The sequence below is a fragment of the Poeciliopsis prolifica genome, unplaced genomic scaffold (assembly GCF_027474105.1).
Source record: "Poeciliopsis prolifica strain line A6 unplaced genomic scaffold, Auburn_PproV2 SCAFFOLD038, whole genome shotgun sequence".
NCBI lineage: Eukaryota > Metazoa > Chordata > Actinopteri > Cyprinodontiformes > Poeciliidae > Poeciliopsis > Poeciliopsis prolifica.
The window spans coordinates 3001520-3022090 of NW_026562413.1; the positions used below are offsets into that span (position 1 = coordinate 3001520).

Consider the following 20571-nt stretch of genomic DNA (forward strand, 5'->3'; position numbering starts at 1 on the left):
GGGCTTGTGATCTGGTAGACCACTAGCAATCTTTTGAGAGGTGGCGTCAGAACTGGCTTTATAAGACAAAGAGTGTGTGCATGCATGTGTGGGTGCGTGTGTGCATTTGTTTGTGTGAGAGAGTGATGTTATGCTTGCCGAGTGCTAATCAATGCTGCTGGCAGAAAGGATGCTGGGATAGTGGCACCATCCCGAATAGGAAATGGAGCAGTGACCTTGGACAGAAATGCACAACTTTGCTGTTTTTCTTGCTCACAAGATAAACAGATTACTTCTGATATGGCCAAAACACACAACGTTTTAGAGCAAGTTTGGATCCTGACTTTTGAGTCAAATTTTGCATAAAGATGTTGTCATATGCAATTGATTAGACATATATTTGAGAAAAAAATGTTAATCTATTTCAAACTTTTTGAACAAATTCTTAGCCATAAATGGGTATCCCCATCTCTGCACTTGTACTTCTATCTGTGTGAATAGAAGTCAGATGAGTTCTGATGTGTTAGCGAAATGCAAGACTCGGAAGACAGCAAATATGCCTGTTGAAATATTTATTCATTGAATGTTTAATGAGAATAGAAATGCATTGAAAACATTAGTCAAGCCTGGAGAAAAGCGGAATGTAAGCAGAACATGGGTAAAAGTAAAATTTCACAGTGCATCTAAAAACTGGTGAAACACCAACAAATTGAGCCGGTGGGGATAGATCATGGCATTGTTACTGTTAATGAAATATTAAATACTTATGTAACCATACATTACATGAAAGTTATAGCCAAATTACTCTAGCCATTGAAAAACTTAAAAGAGGAAGTATGTAGTAAAATGAGAAAATATAGGCAGTATGTGAATGATCCTGTCTTGCGGTTTATGTCGGACTGCGTCACTTTAGAAATAGACCATGACATGTTGAACAGAAATCTTGTAGCAAGAACATAATCTTAATTGGGTCTCTCAAAAGTACGAAATAGTAGCAGACTAACATTACCCTAATATTACCCTAACACTTTCTTGGAAACACATGAGCATTTGAAAATCTGAAGTGACACAAAGCATTCAAATTTGCTTATGACTCTGGTGACAGTGTAATTAAATACTTCTGCTTTCATTTTATTATTTTCTGTTGAACTACTTGTTGCATCACAGGTGATTTCTTTTTTGTGGGATCAGGAACATGGTTTGTTGTATCTGTGTAGTGTGTCCTTTTTGTTGTGTTAGAGCTCCTGGAACCTCTTAAAAATGCCATGGAGATCAGGTTCTACTTCAGAGGATGAAATCGACTTGCAGGTGTTTCCCTGCACACCTGCAAGACATCAGACTCATTAACAGTGAGGATAAAAAGAGCTGACTGCCAGAGCCTTTTTGACTGAGCGTTAGCCATTCTTTGGAAACATCTATGTTCACCCTGTGTGCTACACCTGAGCTCATGACAATGGTTACAGTGATCGGAATTGATCCTGTAATTGGTGGGTTGCTTCCATCACTATTTCCTTGGGCAAGACTTAACAATTATATTTGGTTTATATTGTCTTGATTGCATATCACAATTGTTAGAGATTAGCTAAACATACATTATGCAAATCTCTTGTTCCACCAATCAATTTAAAGAACACTAATATGCAAACTAAAATGTGAATTATAATAGAAAAAAATAAAATGTTTCACAAAATTTCTCTGACATGATCTGTTCTAAAGTTTCTCTCATTTTGCTACCTCAGAAAAAGAAGCACATGTTGTTGTTTGAATTGATGTATTCTAAAATGAACCTCTGTAAATCACATCTACCACCAGTTTCGGAGATACGGTGGACTCCATAGGGAATCCGTTACCAGCCATATTCACAAGCCAAGTGATTCTTGTAGAAAGCTTGTAAACAAGTTCATAATGAGGAGTATTTTTGTCTGAATCTATTTTCAACACTGGGATTTCATGTTAACGCGGTGACCTTTAAATCGTTTCTTCAAGGGTGTCAATTCTTAAATCCAATTTTGGCTCACTCAAAGTCTCATTTAGATCTACAAGTCTATTGTCTTAGCATGTCTTGATAAATATGTCACAGTGATAACTTACCTTTGACAGAGTTTGGGGAAAATTGTAAAACTCGTTTAGTGAAAGCACCTCACTTCAGAGCATCAAAAAGAAAGAAGGGGCAAAATTAGAGCATAGTGAAAGGGGTGTCACATTGTTTTAGGAAGAAAATCTCTGGTCACTCAGAAGAATGTTCAAGAAGCAGAGACAAAAATGCCGGGGACAAGAAAGGGATGGGTAGAAAGAGGAGCCAAAAAGGGCAATTGGGGTGACAACATGAGCCAGGAGAGAAGAGGACAAGACGAAAGGTAAGAAGGTGAAAGGCAAGGTGGAAAGGAAAGCAGAGGTGCAGAATCGAGGACAAGGGGTGGGAGAGATGTGAACTGACAGGACAAGACGAGTGGAAAGGGAGATGCAGGAAGAAAAAGCCATCAAGGAGACTCATGGGGGAGCAGAGAGGTTGTAGACACAAAGAGATGGGGACACTGAGAGGAGTTGAGAAAAACACAGAAGGACAGACAGTCACTGGGAAACTGACAGTTGCCATCTGCACATGAAACTAAAAATGTGATCATGTACCAAGTTCACAAAAGCCAAGCGGAGCAGCTAACTCATAGTTTGTTCCTTCGAGGTCACAAAAGTTTGTTCAGATAGTTACAATATGAAGAGTTGAAAAAATTAGCTACATAAGGAAGTTGATTGGAAATGTAAACACCATATGCTGACTTAATCTGTCCATCAGAATGTTTTTCTTTTCTGACCAGATTGTCCAGTATATGTAAGTGTTCATTTTTAGAGCAACTGTCTTTTTTCAGTAACTGGAACCACCATCTTAAATCTGGTCTTAACTGGATTCTTTCTGTAAAACCTGCAGGAAACAGTTTGAAGCAGAACTGTCTTTTTTTGTTGTATAAGAACATGTATTTTTTGACTTGATACAAACAAAAAACAAAACTTGATTAATTCAGTCAACTCAGGATGTGATATTGTATTAAGATGAGCATATTAAGATAAATCTGTGTCTGCCAGGCATGTAAACAGCTTAATGAAATTACTCTTAGAATCAAAGTAAAGTCTGTAATTAGATTAGTGTGTGATAATTAGATTAGAGTTTATGCAAACAAAGTCAGGTTATACTCATCAGCATAAGATAAGGAAAATGGAAAAACTCAAACTAGGTCATTTCCTCACAAAACGCTCCAGTTTGTGCAGCCACCAAAGATTCCTGTTTGCCAATTAAGTGACTTCTGAAGATAATTCCTTGTATTTTATTTTTGAGTATTAGAGTATTAGTAGGCTGAATATAAAGGTAGGGCACAGTTTCTACATTTTTGCATATTCTTATATTCTTTTAGTTTTTTGTCACAGCAATGCTTTCCTTTTTGTTGCATATTTAATAAAGTGTGTAAAATATTTTTGTGCGTAAAATCTTAATTGGATTATGAATGTAAGATTCACTTAAGCTCATGTTATTGTTGCTTTTCCGATTGGCTGGTAATTTATCTGGTTAATATTAACTACGGTGAACCCATGTCATCATTGGAGGGAGGATTTTTTTTCACAGGTCACCTGTAAGTCAGCAGTAAAACTGATATTTCCCATTCCCACCGAAAATAACCTTTTCCTAGAGTTGCTAAGTCAAACCAGAGGGACCTGGCCAGGAGGGGAAGACTGATGAAGCGTGATGGGTAGCCAGCTTAAGCCACAGCCAATTAGTTCCACCAAAATACATACGTTGCTGTTTTTAATTGTGCCTGAAGTCAAAATCATAATGCAGTTGAATCAGTGAAGTAATATCTCAACTTAATTTAGTTTACTTATGTATTTTAGTCTCGTTATGCTTATTTTTAGTCATGATAGTATCAACATGGCCACAAGATATTTGAGCTCTTTTACTATTTATTTTTGGCTATACAGTGGTAGCACTGTTGCCTCGCAGCAAGAAGGTCCTGGGTTCAATTCCCGGCTCAGGGTATTTCTGCACGGAGTTTGCATGTTCTCCCTGTGCATGTGTAGGTTCTGTCCGGGTACTCTGGCTTCCTCCCGCAGTCCAAAAGCATGAGCAATGTCTAATGAGATTCAGATGTTTTTTATCGGGTCTTGACTGCTATTTCTCTTTTTTTCGGCCAAGAACATGGCAATATTCTGGAGAATTAATGTTAAGTCACTTAACTCCATAAATTATTCTTACATCAAGCAGCTTCTACCCTCAAAGGATAAAATAATCATTTTCATACAGTTTGACATGTGAAAACTCCACAAGAACCAGTCAGGTGATTCCCAAAGAGTTGAGGTCTTTTAAATATTGTCCCTAATTTCTAGAACAATGTTCGTCTTATTTTAAATGTTTTAAGGTAAAAACATAAAAATCTGCAATATTAGTTAAGACCATGTTACCATAAGCAAATTCTAAATATTTTGGAAGACGTGGTGTACATAGTACAGTTGAAGGGCCATACACTTTGAAAAGGTAAAATCAATTTATGAAGAAAAGATATACCGCCTTCTAAAATAACTAGCTCCCTAACTAGAGGCTATGGTATCAATATAACTGTAAGAGGAATGTTATTTAAATATTGTCCAGCCCTGTAAAGTTGATGTCCAATTTTTTGCCATTTGGACATCAAGAAATTTATATAATCTTAGTTCAAAATTATTATTGTTTTGAGGGTGTGGGGTAATCCTTAGTCAGCCACTTCTGCTTTATTTTAGGCGTTATTATGAACAGCTCACCTTTAAAACACCTGTATCATTCATGCTGACAAACCGGTGAGGAGGCGAGCAGGGAGGAGGAGAAAATTTTAGATGAGATAACAGAGAGGGGAGGGAGGGACAGAGCATGGTCCTGTTGTGAACACTGATTACCCCCTGCCCACTTGAGATTGATGGAGAGTGACACAGCAGGCATGCTTACGCAAGCCCTGACACGCATGCACGCATACGCGCACGCATACACGTATTTATGTGCACACACATGTAATATGTCTTTCTACCTTCACAAGGACTTTGCATTGAGTTCCATTCTCTTTTCATTCATTTCTACAGCCTAACCCTGACTCTTACTCTAAACCTAATAATTGCCAGTACATGCCTACTTTACACTTAACCTGTACTCACTTCACACCTTCGTCCTAAAACGAACCCTTTCCCAAACAGCACTTCTTCTTATTGGGCCCAGGCTTTGGGGCTCACGAGGAGAGATAGAGCCTCACAATGTAAACACACACGCACGCAATAAACACTATTACACAAACGCACAATGTACATGCATCAGGCAGACATATATAAAAACGGTGGAACTTTTTTGTCTCTCTATGCTGGTTGATGATGACTCTACAGTACTACACACAGTACTACAACTGCAGTGTGTGCGTGTGTGTCTGGATTCGTGTTGAAATGCATTTTCTCCTGTTTCTACTTGTCGCAAAAGGTGTGTTTTCTTGTATATGTGTATGGCAGTCCCCATCTGTCTTAAATAGATAAGGCTATTAAGACAAACTTTCTAAGAGGCATATCTCTGCTGTATAATGACAAGGTTTACACACACTAAGAATATAAATAAACCCAAAGTTTATATTAACTATCAGAATAAGACATTTCAGAGGAATCGATCAGATGGTTTTGAGACGTAATTAGGTGCCATATTTCAAAGACTAATTTGTCGATATTTTACCCATCAAAAGGTTACAAAGATCAAAATTCCTCCAACAGATCATTAGACATGCAAGTACCAATGTAAAAACATCTAATACTGTTATCAACATAATGGTAAACGCAGAAGTACTTTTACCACAATTTGGGTTACTGAGTGCTATTTGTTTTAGTGGCAGTAGTAATAGTGGTAGACACTCATCCTGTAATTAGTGGGTTGCCAGTTTGAATCTCCGCTTTGTCTGACTTTGTCGTTGTGTCTTTGGGCAAGACACTTCAATTGACTTGTCTGCTTCTGGTGGTGTTCAGAGGACCCAGATGCATGGCAAAGTAGTCTCTGTCAGACTGCGCCAGCTACAATCCAGTAGCTTATGTGTGAACGTGTGCATGAATGGATGAATGACTGAAAGTACTGTGATGCTTTGAGGTTTTTTATAAAATACTATGTAAGTACAGGCCGTTAATTGTTTATTTTAGACACTAATATAATTAATATGTAATGAATAATATCATTATTTTTTCTGTTCTTGGTATTAAAAGTTAATTGGTAATACTCCTAGATCAAAAAACAAATATAGTACATTTACAGAACACCTCTACTTATCTGCATGGAGTGGTTTGTTCCTGCTTCAGCGCACTTGTTTACTAACAGTTAGTAAAAGATGAGTACGACAGCGACTTTTATTTAAGCACCCTGCTTAAATACACTAAATCAGGCTGTCAAAAACAGAAAAAAGAAGAAAGTCAAAAGAAAGAGTCAGTTTGCAATCCAGTTTTTTTTTGTCCCAGAGAGTTGGGTAAACTGTCATTATCAACCAGTGGACTTAGTTAGCATAACCACAGACTGGTGTTGGCCTCCAATTCACCAGCGTTAAATCAGTGGAGGGAAATGTTAGCAAGGTTTTTAAATATTTAACTTGCACGCTGTATCTTTTGCCACTCTTAACATCAGATGAATCAGAGTCAGCAGCAGCTCCTCCAACCCCTTTTACCAGCTTAACTCCTCCTTGCCCCAGGGAAAAAGGGTGAGCAGCACAGTGTTCAAAAGCATGCCAGAGATTGTTCTCTATACCATCACACAACAAAATTGATGCTCACCAATCTTAGTCATTGTATTGTATTTTCCCAATGGAAGGAGCAGTGAAATGCAATTTATGCACCATTTGAAGGTTTTGTATTGGTCATTTTTGTAAAGTTTGTCTGCAGCGTTTAAAGAAGAAAGGGCTTCTACTGCCTGAGTGCAGCTGTGATTATATGGTTGCTTAAAATTTGTAAATTTATGAACATCTATCACAAAAGGAATACATTGGAAGGAGAGAAAGGGGACCAAACCAGGTCAAAGTGAATTGCAGTGCCAATAAGGGTTTTACAAGCTCAGCTAGGTAAACAAAGTTGCTCATGTGCATACATTGGACTGGATTAAAGCCCCATACCCTTTCACTACCTAAACAATGTAAAGCATAAACACTACTGTGATCTTATGGTTTGCATTTTAAGTCCCTGTAGAGAAATCTCTCTGTGTGAACAGTCATAAATTCAAGATGATTTGGAGCAGAGGGAAAGAAAAACAAACATAAAAAGTTCACAGCTCCAAATGCTAATGTTATATAATATTTATTGTCAAGTGTTTGGTGTGGTAGAAAATTAATATTTAAACTTAAATATGTTTCCTAATCTCCTATTTATAAATTACCCACACTGGGATCAGCTGCCACCTTTTGTTTTGCGTGATTCTGTTTTACAGTTCTTGGGTACTGAGATGAATAATTAAGTAGCCAGCAGACAAAGTAATGTACCTCTGTCATCGTTTGCCTTGTTTTCCCTCTCCTCCTAATGTCACACGGCTTTCTCCTTCTGTATCTCACTCTAAGCTTTATTGATCTATATTCCTTCCCCCTTTTCAGCCCATGTCTCTTCATTTGCTTCCTCCCTTTCCCTTGTATTTTTGCTGTACAGGATGGATGGATGGCAGGGTGGTAGGCACAGAAATGGAGAGAGGAAAAGATACTCTTTTAGTAGTGTATTTAATCAGTGATGTTCTCTTTCTCCTTCTGGCAATTCTCCACTGGCTCTTTCTCTCCTCAAGATATACACACACAGGAAAACTGACTCTCTCAATCTTAGTATTTTGCTTTAATCCATTCTACCGTCAATAATTGTAGCCCTGAATGAAATGCAGGAGGTAGCAAGCACATTTAAAAACACCAAAAAGTACATTAGACAGTAGTACAGACTTATGTTTAATCTTTCAACCATTGTTAGGTCCTAGAAAGAGTTTCCCATTGAACTTTTCGAAGAAACAGACACAAAACTAGTGCTTAAAGATATTGTCATACAAAAAGTTGCACAGTCAATGATTTGTTGTGTATTTTCAGAGATGCATTTTTAAATGCAGTTTTGCGATTCATTTTCAAAGTGAGTACATACTCTGCAAAAGCTGAAAAATCTATTTGCTCTACCAGAGCTCTGAGAAAAGATTTGTCTTTTCAAAACGGTTGTGATTGTTCAATTCATCTGTTCTTCGAACAGTTGATTTCTTTTTTTTTTTTTTTTTGTTCTTTTATTTTATTACTGTCACTAAGTTCCAGGAGTTTGGCACTTGATTTTCTTTCCTGAAGTTTGATATTTCAGAACAAGATTCTCAATGAGGTTTGGGTTCAGACTGTGGTCAATCTGTGTGTAAAAATTATGTTGTTTTTACAGTTTCAGCCCATTAATTGGCATTGTCTTCTTCGAGTGTCCCTGTGCCATCGTCCAGGAGAAAAATCCATTGATGGAATATCCTGATCATTCAGTACATTTTGGTAGTCAGCTGACATTATTGTTTGCTCACATTTGTGCTATGATCGAACCCAGATCATAGCACTGCTCCCTACGGCTTGCGTAGTAGCCAGTGTGCATCACTTCATATACCTCTCTTCTTACCCTGATGATGTGTCTATCACTCTGGAACAGGGTACTTCTAGACTCATCAGATCAAATGACCATCTTCTATTCCCCCAGAGTCCAATCTTTATGCTTTCTGGCAAATTAGAGCCGTTTTTTTCTGGTTAATCTCACTGATTGGTGGTTTTCTAATGTCTGCACGGCTGTTCAGTCCCAAAGTTACATTATAGTTGTGTGTGTGGAAATGTTCAGAATTTCACTATTAAACTTTGAGTTCGACTGTTAGTTTTTTAATATTTATTTTCAGCAGACATTTAGGTATTTGTCATTCACAATCATGATTGTTTTTTCTTCCTTGATGGTTCTCCACTGTCCCTCCTGTTTTTAATAATATGTCTGACAATTCTTAACCCAATTTTAGTAGCTTCTACAATATCTTTAGCTGTTTTCTATTTGTGACACATGCAAATACAAATGTATTTCTTAGTGACCATGGGGAGAGACTTTTGACTGGGCTTTTGAATAATGAGAAGCTTCTTATTGTTTTAGGTGGGGTTAAATGATGTGTCCTCAGATGAACGATAGTCGCTTTTGCAGTAATTAGTAATTATCCAATAGGAGGCTTATACCTATATTCTTAAATCCATGTGACTTTTTAATCTTTTGACTGGGCAGATATTTTCTTCTTTTGCTCTTATACAAAATGGGCTATATATATATATATATATATATATATATATATATATATTATATATAATTCTATGTTGCATATATATATATATATAATATATATATATATATATGAATTTATAACTAATTTCATAGGGCAACATGTTTAAAATAAATATTCTCCTTGTTCACAAATATCGCAGTTACAGTAATGCGTAATGCTGAGTAATGCTTCTCATAATACTGTTTCAGACAAGTTATACATATGCATCTTTATAGATTTTCACATAAATTGCAGCTTTTCTACTATATTCTCCAGTCAGATACTTGAAAATAAAACCTTGTAACCTCACACTCTGCACATTACATTTGAATCAATTCGTTGAACACCAACAACACCTAAAAAATACAACAGTTCTGAAAATAATCTGTACCTCTGGGTTTCAATGACATGCTTTGATAGCAGATGTCTTTGTAGAGCACTTAACAGTTAGAGACAGAAGCCATCAGCATAGATGGATGGTTTAATAATGCATTACAAATGGTTCATATGGGAACGATTCATGAGACACCAGGTAGCTTCTCTGCTCATGTTTTCACTAAAGTAATAGCTTTGCTTCAGTGTAGACTTTAATTATCTATACAAGTAGTTGGAAAGGTGCCATAGTCTTACTGTATATTTTATGAACATTCATACATGAGACTAATGCCATTGCGGGGGGCATTTCAAGATAAGACCCCCCACCCCAAGTTCTGGAGGTACTGAATGCCTACCTTTTCACACTAAACTTTCCTTCAGCTACTGTAAGGAACAATTTTCTGATTATACCTACATATTGTAGCTTAGGGTTCTTAAGTGCTTTCTGAGCACATTGTTAAATATTTAAATGTCACATTCATGAGCTTTGTGTAGATTTATGGTTTTACTCCCGTTTTAATATTGGAGCAAATTGAATATTCATACAATGTGCTCTGAGTAATAATGTCCTTGCGGAAAATGAAAGAAGTGCTGTAAACATGAATAATACAGTGTAACAGGGAGAAGTGCCTACATAAAAAGATACATAGAAAGCAATGTCAGAAAGCGGATTGTGGTGAAGAAAGAAAGGAAGGAAACTTACTTTTACCTTCCTTGATATTTCAGGTGGTTTGAAATACAATACTGACTGAAGCATAAACTAAGCCACTTCAGTTTTTGACAATTGATGGCAAGTCAAATACTGCTGGGATGGATAGGTGGATTCAATTGTATGTTTAATGTGTTTTCAGCTTATTGGTTATTTATTGCTATGCCTCTGTTGTTGTAAATTAGTATTTAGTTCTTATTGTTTGCCATTTGTTGTGTCTCTTGTTTTGGTGCCAACTATTCTTCTTGCTAGTCTTGTTAAGTTACTCTGTAACCTAAAGTATCTTATGGTCTTTTAATAATATTAAACAACTGAATAGATTAAAAATTATTGCCTATGTGTGTATGAATGTGTGTGTGTTTAATTTGAAATGTTTTCGGTCTTCCTCAGGTTGTCGGGAAGTAACGTGCCCTCTCCAATCGTTAGCAACAAGAACTGGCTCCGACTGCATTTTGTGTCCGATAGCAACCACCGTTACCGAGGTTTCAGTGCACATTATCAAGGTAAGATCAGAAGAAATAATTTCAATGCACCCACACACAGGATGCTCATGGTGGTTACGTGTGGCTAACAGCGCTCTGCTTATGAACAGCTTTTATTTTTGGCTTTTAATTTACTTTTAGTTTTTGTTTTGTTTCCTTTTCCCCTGTTTTGTTTGGTTTCTGTTTGAAATTCAATCCTCCAAATAACTCCTCTTAATCACACTTCTTGAACCCAGTCATTTTGTCTCAACAATGCTTTTCTCCCTGTTTTCATCTCTCTGTTTCCCTCTCTGTCCTTGTTTTACATAGTTAGCTTTTTGTTTTCTCCTGGGTAAATGCTCAAAAGCACACACTTTTACTTTTCTTTGAAGAAGCCCCTAAACGGTGAACGCGGTTGGAAATTTATTTGGCAACAGCCACGTCTCCCAACAGTGATAATGAGAGGTGAATTTGTGCTCTGTGGAACGGCTGGAACAGATAGTGTTTTATTTACACTTTGCTTGTTTTTTTTATTCCCATTCTTAATTTTCCAGCTTTTCATTTCGGTCTCAAATCACCTCTTAAATCTGTGCAGCATTATAGGTCACTCAGAAATTGCTATTGTCTTAGCCTGAGGCATGCAGTGCACCTGCAGCACACATGGTGTGATTAAAATGCAGAATCATGTATTATGAGGAAGTGATGGAAAGTAGGGTAAAGAAGGTGAAATGTGGTCTGGTAATGAAAGCTTAGTCCCTTGCATGAGATTTTCTTAAGTTATTTATAAACTGCAACCCTGTATTTTTTTTTCTAATAGGCTTACAAAACTCGACCTGCAGGTCAGCAGACACAACGTAAACATTTATTCATTGAGCTGAATCTCACTGCATTCCACTGAGCCACACCTAATACCTTCACTCACTCCACTTACATTTATTTTAACTTTCAGTGCCAGTTTTTCCATAGTCTGCTGTCCTGCAGTTTTTTTTTAAATGTCAGGACAACATTTAAAAACACTGATTTCATTTACAATCAATGATGCAATGTGAGCGCCTGTCTTCCTAGCACCCCTTTACTTACTAACCAGGGTATTTTTAGATTGCTCTCTCTCTCTGAAACAGTAATTATAGTCTTTTGCTCATTTCTAAAGGCTGCTGCCAGCATCTTAATGTCTTTGGGCTTATATTAGTCTTCTCGCAAGCATAAGTCACGTTCCCCCTCCTAATCTTCTCTGACATGAAAATTTGGTATGTGAGTAACCAGCTTTTGAAGTAGAAATGAGCAAGTGAGGAGACTGACACGTGCCAACTCGATCCTGAAAGCTGCTCAAAATGCTTGTAATGCAGAAGCAATCACACCCTTTGAACTTTTTTATCATTTTTAACGTGGCAAACAAAAACAAGTGTTCATTTTGTATTTTTGTGGGAATGAGCATTCCCACAAAATTAAATGTAAAATTATGTTTTTGTGTGTGTTTTTTTTAAGTGGGAGGCATGGCAGGACGATTGTAAAGGAGGACTGGGCTGTGAAACAATATTCAAAATGTTTAGAACAGTCAGATGAAAAGTCATCTTGAGGAAACTTTATATTCTTCTTTGCATTCATCACTTGTTTCTAGCAGATCTCTGGTCAATTAAACCAATTACAGTAACTGAAACTTCAATTAATTCAGTGGTTATTTTATATTAACTCTGCATAATTTTCCAGCCTGTGGTTATAATGGGCTTATTAAGTTGCAAATGACCCCAGATGATACCTAACTACATGTTGCCTGGGTTCCAAATTGACCACTGGGAAGACTTCTGTGAAAAAGAAAAATCTGTGCCAATCAAGATTTTAAGTGAGTTTTGCAGAGGCACCAAAGGGAAAGAGAATTCACAAAAAAAAAAAAAACTATAATAAGATGAAAATGTGAAATAAAATCTAATTCTAATATTGGATCCATGACTGACCTCAAATTTTTTATAGTGGTATAGTCCATGCCAATTCTAGTTTTCATGTTAAGTGTGCATTTTCCAGCAGTTAATTTCTAAAGTCTGACCTCAGACAAGGTGTTTTTTCTTTTCTTTTATTCAGAGTAGAGCGTGATTTTACCAATTTAAAGTCTTATTTCAGTAAAATTGGAACAGTTTGCTGAATGTTTGGCAGTGCCTATGAAAGGACAGCTTTATATTTTTTTAAGTCTGGCTTGATGTGATGTTTGTTTCCTCACGGAACCAGTCTGGTTGAAAGCATGCTTTTTTATTGAAATTTAGATGGCTGTCTGTATTTTATGTGTTCTTCAAATACATAGTTAAACTTTAAATACCTACTTTAAGCCTACCTTTATGTCTACATATTTTATAAGATTTTTTTGATAATTAGTAGGAGTCAACTCCCATTGAGTAAAAGCTGGCTTTCCTTCCCCCGCACCCCCTTTTATTCAGTTCTCATTTTCAGTGGCTCTGCCCTGCTCATGCGAGAACTTTGTTTTGATTGGTAACACGTTGCCTTTGTAGCCAATCACAAGTGAGGATATGGGATCATACCATTTTGTAAAAAACAGAGAGGGGGACAGTCACTAAAGTTAGTAGGTGAATTTGTTCATCCTCTCAGTCAGTAGATAGAGGTTAAGTTTTTCTATTCAACAAAAATTAAAACTTTGATTTAAATAGTATACAAAAATGAAAAAGCCCACTTTCATAATACAAGAAACACCTAAAATTAGGCAATTTTAAGGCTTCTGCTAAATGCAACCAGGTATGGTAATATACAAAACATTCATATTTGACATGTTGTGCTATAATATGAGGGTACAGATGATAATAAATTAAGAGCTGCTGGGAGTCAAAAGAGCCAGCTCTTCTCTGGGAGCCGTGCCACAAGAGCTCACTCTCTGAAAAGAGCCAAATTTCCCATCACTATCCTGGTACCATTTAAAAAGTATTGATTTTACATATAAATCTAAAAACAGAGCTTTGCAACATGTTTCAAAATTAACCTAATTTATTGGGTCAGTTTAATCCCATTTCACTGGTCTTATTATAATGATGTGTGCACCATGATAATATTGCAACATAATTTGATTGATGAATATACTTTTACGACTAAACAACTCTAATCAGTAAATGCATGGTGAAATCTTAAGCATCTCATTCAATAAGTTTGGCAATACATCCTTTAGTGCCTGACAGATTTGGACTGGAGTCCCTTTTTGCTAATTTCAAAAAATTCAATTAGATAATGACAAATTAGTGTCACTACAGTTTGAAGGACAGGTGAACACATTTGACATCTTTTCTGCACTTTAGATCATTAGTAACCAGATTTTACAAGATGTTCTCGTAAGATAAAAGCTATTTTTCAATAGAAAAAATTATCCAAGTAGATGACATAAGTAAATCAGTAAATCTGAATGCCGGTGAGAGAAATCGGTTCATGTGTGGAGTGTTGCTCTTGCCATGTGGATGGACAACCCGATCGAACCGTAATACCTTTGATTTTTGCCGGCTAGTGTGTGGCCTCTCAGGTTTTGAAAATGGGCCGACGATCGGCCGACAACTCTTAAAGATTGTGTAGTGTGTGCTGGGCATTACACTGAGGAACTGAGGAGGGGAGGGACAGTGAAGAACACCGGAGTTGAGCCTTTTTTCATCCAGTTGTCATCAATAGAAAGGGACAAAGGCAGGAAGAAACAATAAAGCCCATAAGTTAAAATGAAGATGATAGCATTCATTTATTGTGCGATTGATTTATTGTTTGTCGTGACAGGTCTAGTTATATTTTTCTTCTGAGACATCTGTAAACTAAACAAGCAAACAGATCAATATAACTTTCTGCTATCCTCACAGAAGTTATACATAAGATGACAAAAAGAAAAAAAAAATTCCTCACAGGTCACTTCTGCATTTAGGAGGAATTGCATTCCAAATGGTATCTAAACAAAAAATAAGATGTGGATGTCTGTCACAAGACAAGTGACAATTCACACAATTTTATGGTTGCAGTAGCTCGGGTGATAGAAATTTGACATGTAAAGCCTGGTTCACATAGCAAGATTTAGAAATTATCGACTGATTTTCAAAACCTCAGCGATCCCACACACTACAATAAAAAAAAATAAAAAAATCAGATATAACAGATTTGGTCCGACATGACTGTGGTGGACAGCCAAACAGAAAAGAAAACAACACACACAAATAGATTTCATTCACAAACATTCAGATGGAAAATCCAGCAACACGTCTTGAAATCAAACGTTAGTTCAGTGTAAATAAACAAGGTTGCCAAGGAAGCAGCAAAGGCCTGTTTTCAAAATAAAAAAAAAACAGTATAAAAAGAAAAACCAGTGGTTAAAGGGAGTGGAGGCAGCATGAGCATTATGAAATAGAGTTGTATTTTGTTCCCTCCAGATTTATTATTGCGTATTTTGGATTTCCCTAGATGTTTCTGTCAGCTTACTTTGAGATTGGCTACATGTCATATGCAACAAGTTGTGGTCATTTGTCCTTGGGAAACACCCAAGGTGCTTGGGTATTGGATCAAGACAATCCAATATGTTAAGTATCCATATGTTGAAGTTGGTGAGGTCCCTATGTCTGTCCAAGCAGGTTAGACCGCTCTTATCACAACATACACAGCAGGAATATCTCTTAAGATTATCTTCAGAGCCATCACAATAACCAGTGTTAAAACTGTCAGAATGGGAAGATCTGGGTAAAAATCTGCATAAAAATCTTGTGGCAACCGGGCATAGCTGGTGGGTTGCTGGTTTGAACCCAAAGCTCCATTGATCTCAGTCGTGTCCTTGATCAAACACTTTGCTGGTGGTGGCGGTCTGAGGCAGCAGTGGCGGGTTGTATGGCAGCCATGCTTCTGTCAGTCTGCCCCAGGTGGCTACAATGTAGCTTAGCACCATCAGCGTGTGAATGTGTGCATGAATAACTGAATGTAGTGTAAAGCACTTTGGAGTCGTCTGGACTAGGCTAGATGAAGTGCAAAGCTCAAGCCATTTGCCATTTACGGTTTTACATGTAAGAGAAATTTTACAGAAAACCAGAGTGCCCAAAATACATACATAAATACTTGCTCAGAGGAGAGCATGTAAACTTAATTAAAAAAAAATAAAAAAACATTTCTCTTTCCTCTCTATTATGCAAACCCAGCTTGTTTCTCAGTCAATTCATACAGGCTGTATGAAAGGAAAAAAAAAAACCCAAACAAAAACAAGCTATAACAACAATAATGAAGGCATTTTTAATAAAGATACATAACCTCTTTTTTTAAAGGGTACATTTTCATTCTTATTCCTCCATTTCATCATCTTTTCCAATGAATTTTGTTCTGTAACTCTGGACCCTCTTTTCTTGCCGTCCTTCAGACATATCATCTGATTGATTGACTGACAACCTGGCCACTCCCTTTGAGATTTGCCCCTAATTTGTTTTAATGATCTTAAGTACTTTAAAAGGTTAATCAGCATGTTAATGAGTGGTGTCAGTGGGAAAAAGTTAGTAGATCAATTAGAGGAGCTTTAACAGGCTTATGATTGATTAGCTGCTTCCTGTCAGCTGTCAGTCATCTTCATTACTTTGTTAGTTAATACATGTTAGTGGAAATGCACATTGGGTGGTTCAAAAGGTTACTGGATCAGAAATTGCTCTGTAATTTTCCAACCCTTTCAGATTTATACAGCAGTACCTTAAAAAAATGTTCGTTTGAGTCTGATAAAATGAACAAAACTGAAACATACAGCCAGAGCTACAGCTGAATGCTTTGGGATTGTTTGTCTATCACAAAAAATACAAACAAAGCACTTTACAGTGTGTGGTTGATACGCAGTAAAATGTGTAAAAGTAGAAGGAAAAAGTCGAAATATTTCGACTCTTTTATATTCTTTTGCAGCAGAAATGCACTGTTTAGAAGCTTAATCATGCACTGCTGCTTTGATTTTAGTTTTTATCCATAAGCAGAATACTCCTTGTTGACTATCTTCACTCGATTAAAAAATATTATCGTACTTTCTCAGTACTACTTGGGGTCACTTCCACCCAATAAGCCATATGGTCTGCTCCACCACATTCTTCCACTTCCTAACTGAGATGCTGTGGCCCCTCAGCAGGGCACAAAGGGTTAGTAAATATTCATGGAGAAGACTACATTAAAACAACTCCAAATTTGTCTCTAAATGAACAAATCTGCCTTGGCAGGGCTGGTTAAGTCTATAAGACATTGCTATGAGACCTCAGAGGGACACATTTGGCTCCAGGTCCTGCCAGACTGTTTTCCTTCTGTGTTGGTGTGCATGCGAGTGCTTGCCTGTGTTTGAGGTTGGGCAATTTGGCTCATAATAAAATAAATAAGTAGAAATCCCCCTGCTTCTGCTACAGCCCGAATTATAAAGTTCTGAATTAATAATAATCTCACAATGATTTATGTCCAAGTTTGTGGAGGAAAGGGCAGTGGGGTTAGCGAGGCAAAAACAAAGCACTGCAACATGAAAACAGCAGATTAAAGGAAACTAAGGAGGAGGTAAAACAGTAGGGAGAAATGATTAATAGGCCTTGAGAAGAGAGACAGACAGCCAGAGAGCAATGGGGGGTTTAAAAGGACAAGTCATTTGCCAAGATGGTTTGGCTAAATATTAATATTAAAGAATTTATAATGTCCTGCTGAAATAAAAGGTTTCTGTTGGCCAGCTTAGAAGGAAAAAGAGCTGCATTTCTGCGTGCACGAATTTTCTCACTTGAGCGGAAGCTGCGTTGCATTCACGGTTCTTGGACACAGGACAGGAGCCCCGCTCCGGCGCTAGTCCGTTTGGTAAATAAAAGCCTGCAGCTCTTGTGCACAGCTAAAGCAAATCTACCAATTATTTTTAATTGTCATTTAAATGCTTAATTGATGCTTCAAAATATTTCCTGCTGCCAGGATTTTAAGACATGCCGTAGGCATTTTGTTGATAGACCTAAATTGAGGGAATTAACCATTTTAATTCAAATGTCTCCCCCAACCCACAGGGACAGTGTGTTTTTCTCAAAGGGCAAAATCACTTTTATTTCAGCCATTCATTTTTCATTCACAATACATCTGGCAGCCATTCTTATGAGTTTAGAAAAAAAACTAATCAAAATTAAATCAAATACAAGGTCAGCTGATGTAAACCTATGTTTAATCCTGCTTTTTTTTATTAATTGTATATTTTTATTATTATTATTATTATTTTTGTCAGTGAAATATTTTAACTAAGATGACATTAATTCTGTTACTCCACATCACTCTCTTGTCAAGAGCTAACCACAATCATAGCCAGTAAGTTTCAGTGTTTCATGAAAGCTTTGTCATATTTAGTTGTTTAAACATTTATTTGTAGTGCAGGAGAAATATGGATAGAAAGATTTAGCTCAGTTGACATTAGAACATCCATAGATTAAAATGAAGCATCTAAAAGTCTCCCACTGTCATACTTTTACTAGCCAAAATATAATCGAAACTGTCATTGTATATCTCGCTGAAGGAATATCTGTAAATCATAAAAACATCTTTACACTCACAACATGACTACAGCATCATTTTGGGTTTATGGCAAAACCACACAGTGGATTATTAACAGGGCTTCTCCTTAGGCTTCAACCTTCTACATATTTATTAATACCCTCTGTAAAGATGTCTAAACAATATAAAACAAAGTCAGTCTCACTGGTGTCTGAGTTGCTGCTACCGCTGATGTCCTCTTTTTAAAAACATCTGAGAAGGTTGTAAAGTGTTTCCTTTTCTTCACATCCTCATTATAAGTGATTAAGGAATTTAGGTCATTGTATATTACCATTTGTCATAGTTTCTGTTTTTTAATTTTTTTCGTTATGGGTCCAACAGAAGATATGGACAAATCAAGGTAATTAGCTTTTTGAGCATTTACCTACTAAACCCTGAGGTTCAACACACAAACGCCTTATACAATCAACTTCTTTTCTTGTCTTTCCCATTTTCAAGAGTTGTAAGATTTTTGTACATATATTTACCACAAGTGGGAAAAACTTCAAAAGGGCACCATATGATTCTTTCATTTTTCAGGGTATTTTTTTAACATCCCACCAAATTGTTTTAAAACGTTTTATAAATCTCATAAAAAAAAAGTTAAATGGAAAAGTTCTTTACCAAAAAGGAGCCGGTTGAGATAGTCTGGGCATCTGGTGAAGATGCCCTCTGATTGACTTACTAGGGAGGTCTTTTGGAAAGATCGCACTGGGAGGAAGCCTCAGGGCAAACCCAGTAGTAGCTGAAGAGATCACGTTTCACAGCTGGCTCGGAAATGCCTTGGAGTCCCCCAGAGGGGCTGGAAGAAGTCGCTGGGGAGAGGACAGTCTTGGGATTTCTAAGTGGTAGATGATGTGTGGATAAATTAATGAAAGGATGGATGGATCATAAATCTACCACATGGAGTGTGTTTTTGTAATAAAAAGCACTGAATCACTGTCTTTTTTTTTCTTAACATGAACTAATTTAACCTAAAATAGAATTCATCATAAACCATCAAATAATAACTGAGTTGGGATCTCCATATGTTGAGATCAAAGCACTGGGATAATTGCCTTCCTGTGTGAACATTCAAACGGTAATTACAGCTTGACACCTAGAGGCATTCTCGCTGACACAGCTAATCAGATTGAACTGTTAAGAATTGAAGTGTAATTGTTTTTTTCTTCTTCTGCAAATTTTGTATTTGGATTATATGTGTGTTGAGTAAGTTTATATCAATGAAAGAAGTATCTCAGGTTTTCAGCTACGTTGAGTGGTGTAAAAAATTGTAGAGTACAAGGAAATACTTGACCTTTTTTTTAATCTTTCATTGTCACATATAGTAAATATGGCATTATAAGTTCCAGTTGTATCCTATTGTTACAGTATTAATTCACAGAAGACAGCAAGATTTACAACTAATCATAGTAGAGAACAAAATCTCAACACTTTTATTGTCTAAATTGCTCAGCAAAGCAACTTCTGGCAACCAGATAGACTTTAGTTATATAGCCTCTTCTTAGAAAGGACTGGCCTTTGCTCCCCTTTATACTCATAGGTCTTCACAAAGTCAGTAAATACACCAGAAATGGTCCTAAATAAAACAGCTAGACAAGTACACACACATACACTTAACTTAAACTTTGTAACTCTTAAGTACTTAAAAATGTCTACATTTGCCCCTGCAAAAAGGCATTGTACATCTTTTCTTCACTCTTGATAAAAAACACTGTTAAATGATGTTAGAATGAGCTGAGCTCGACAGAAGTGTCTCATCCAAAAATACTGCTCAGTCCACAGTTCTCCAACAAGGTCCATTTCCATACACAACACTGACAACAATGGAACCCAACAAACAAGTTGTAGTTGAGAATAAAGTGCCGCTCTCACAGATACGTTTCTCAGGTAAAGCTAAGTTTGTTATTTAGAGGTGCATTACTTAGATGGGTATTACAAAAAATAAATGCAACAGGCCTTTTGTGTTTTATGGAAAATATGCAGAGATTAGGTTTGGCAACCGATTTTAAAAACAAAGATAAAGTGGATTTTGCCTCCTACATCAACCATCAAATGCTGTATGTTTGTTGCGTTACCAGGCGCTGTTCATCACAGATCCAATATCCATTTGACGGTGCAGTCAACAAATTATTTATTCTGTTCAATGGCTGTTAAAAATGGCTTTTAGAGTACACTTTTAAGTTGGAACACTGTGAAATTGACTGTTTACTTGAAAACACTCTTGAAAAAAAAAAAAA

At 36.7% G+C, this 20571-nt stretch overlaps 1 protein-coding gene across 1 annotated transcript in view; it reads left to right on the forward strand.

The window, feature by feature from the left end:
* The window catches only part of csmd3b (CUB and Sushi multiple domains 3b), a 356525-nt gene that overhangs the window by 183143 nt on the left and 152811 nt on the right, over positions 1-20571 (forward strand). Inside the window, exon 6 of the mRNA XM_055053697.1 lies at positions 10752-10864. Within this exon, the coding sequence (XP_054909672.1) occupies positions 10752-10864 (113 nt within the window). The remainder of the gene's footprint in view (positions 1-10751; positions 10865-20571) is intronic.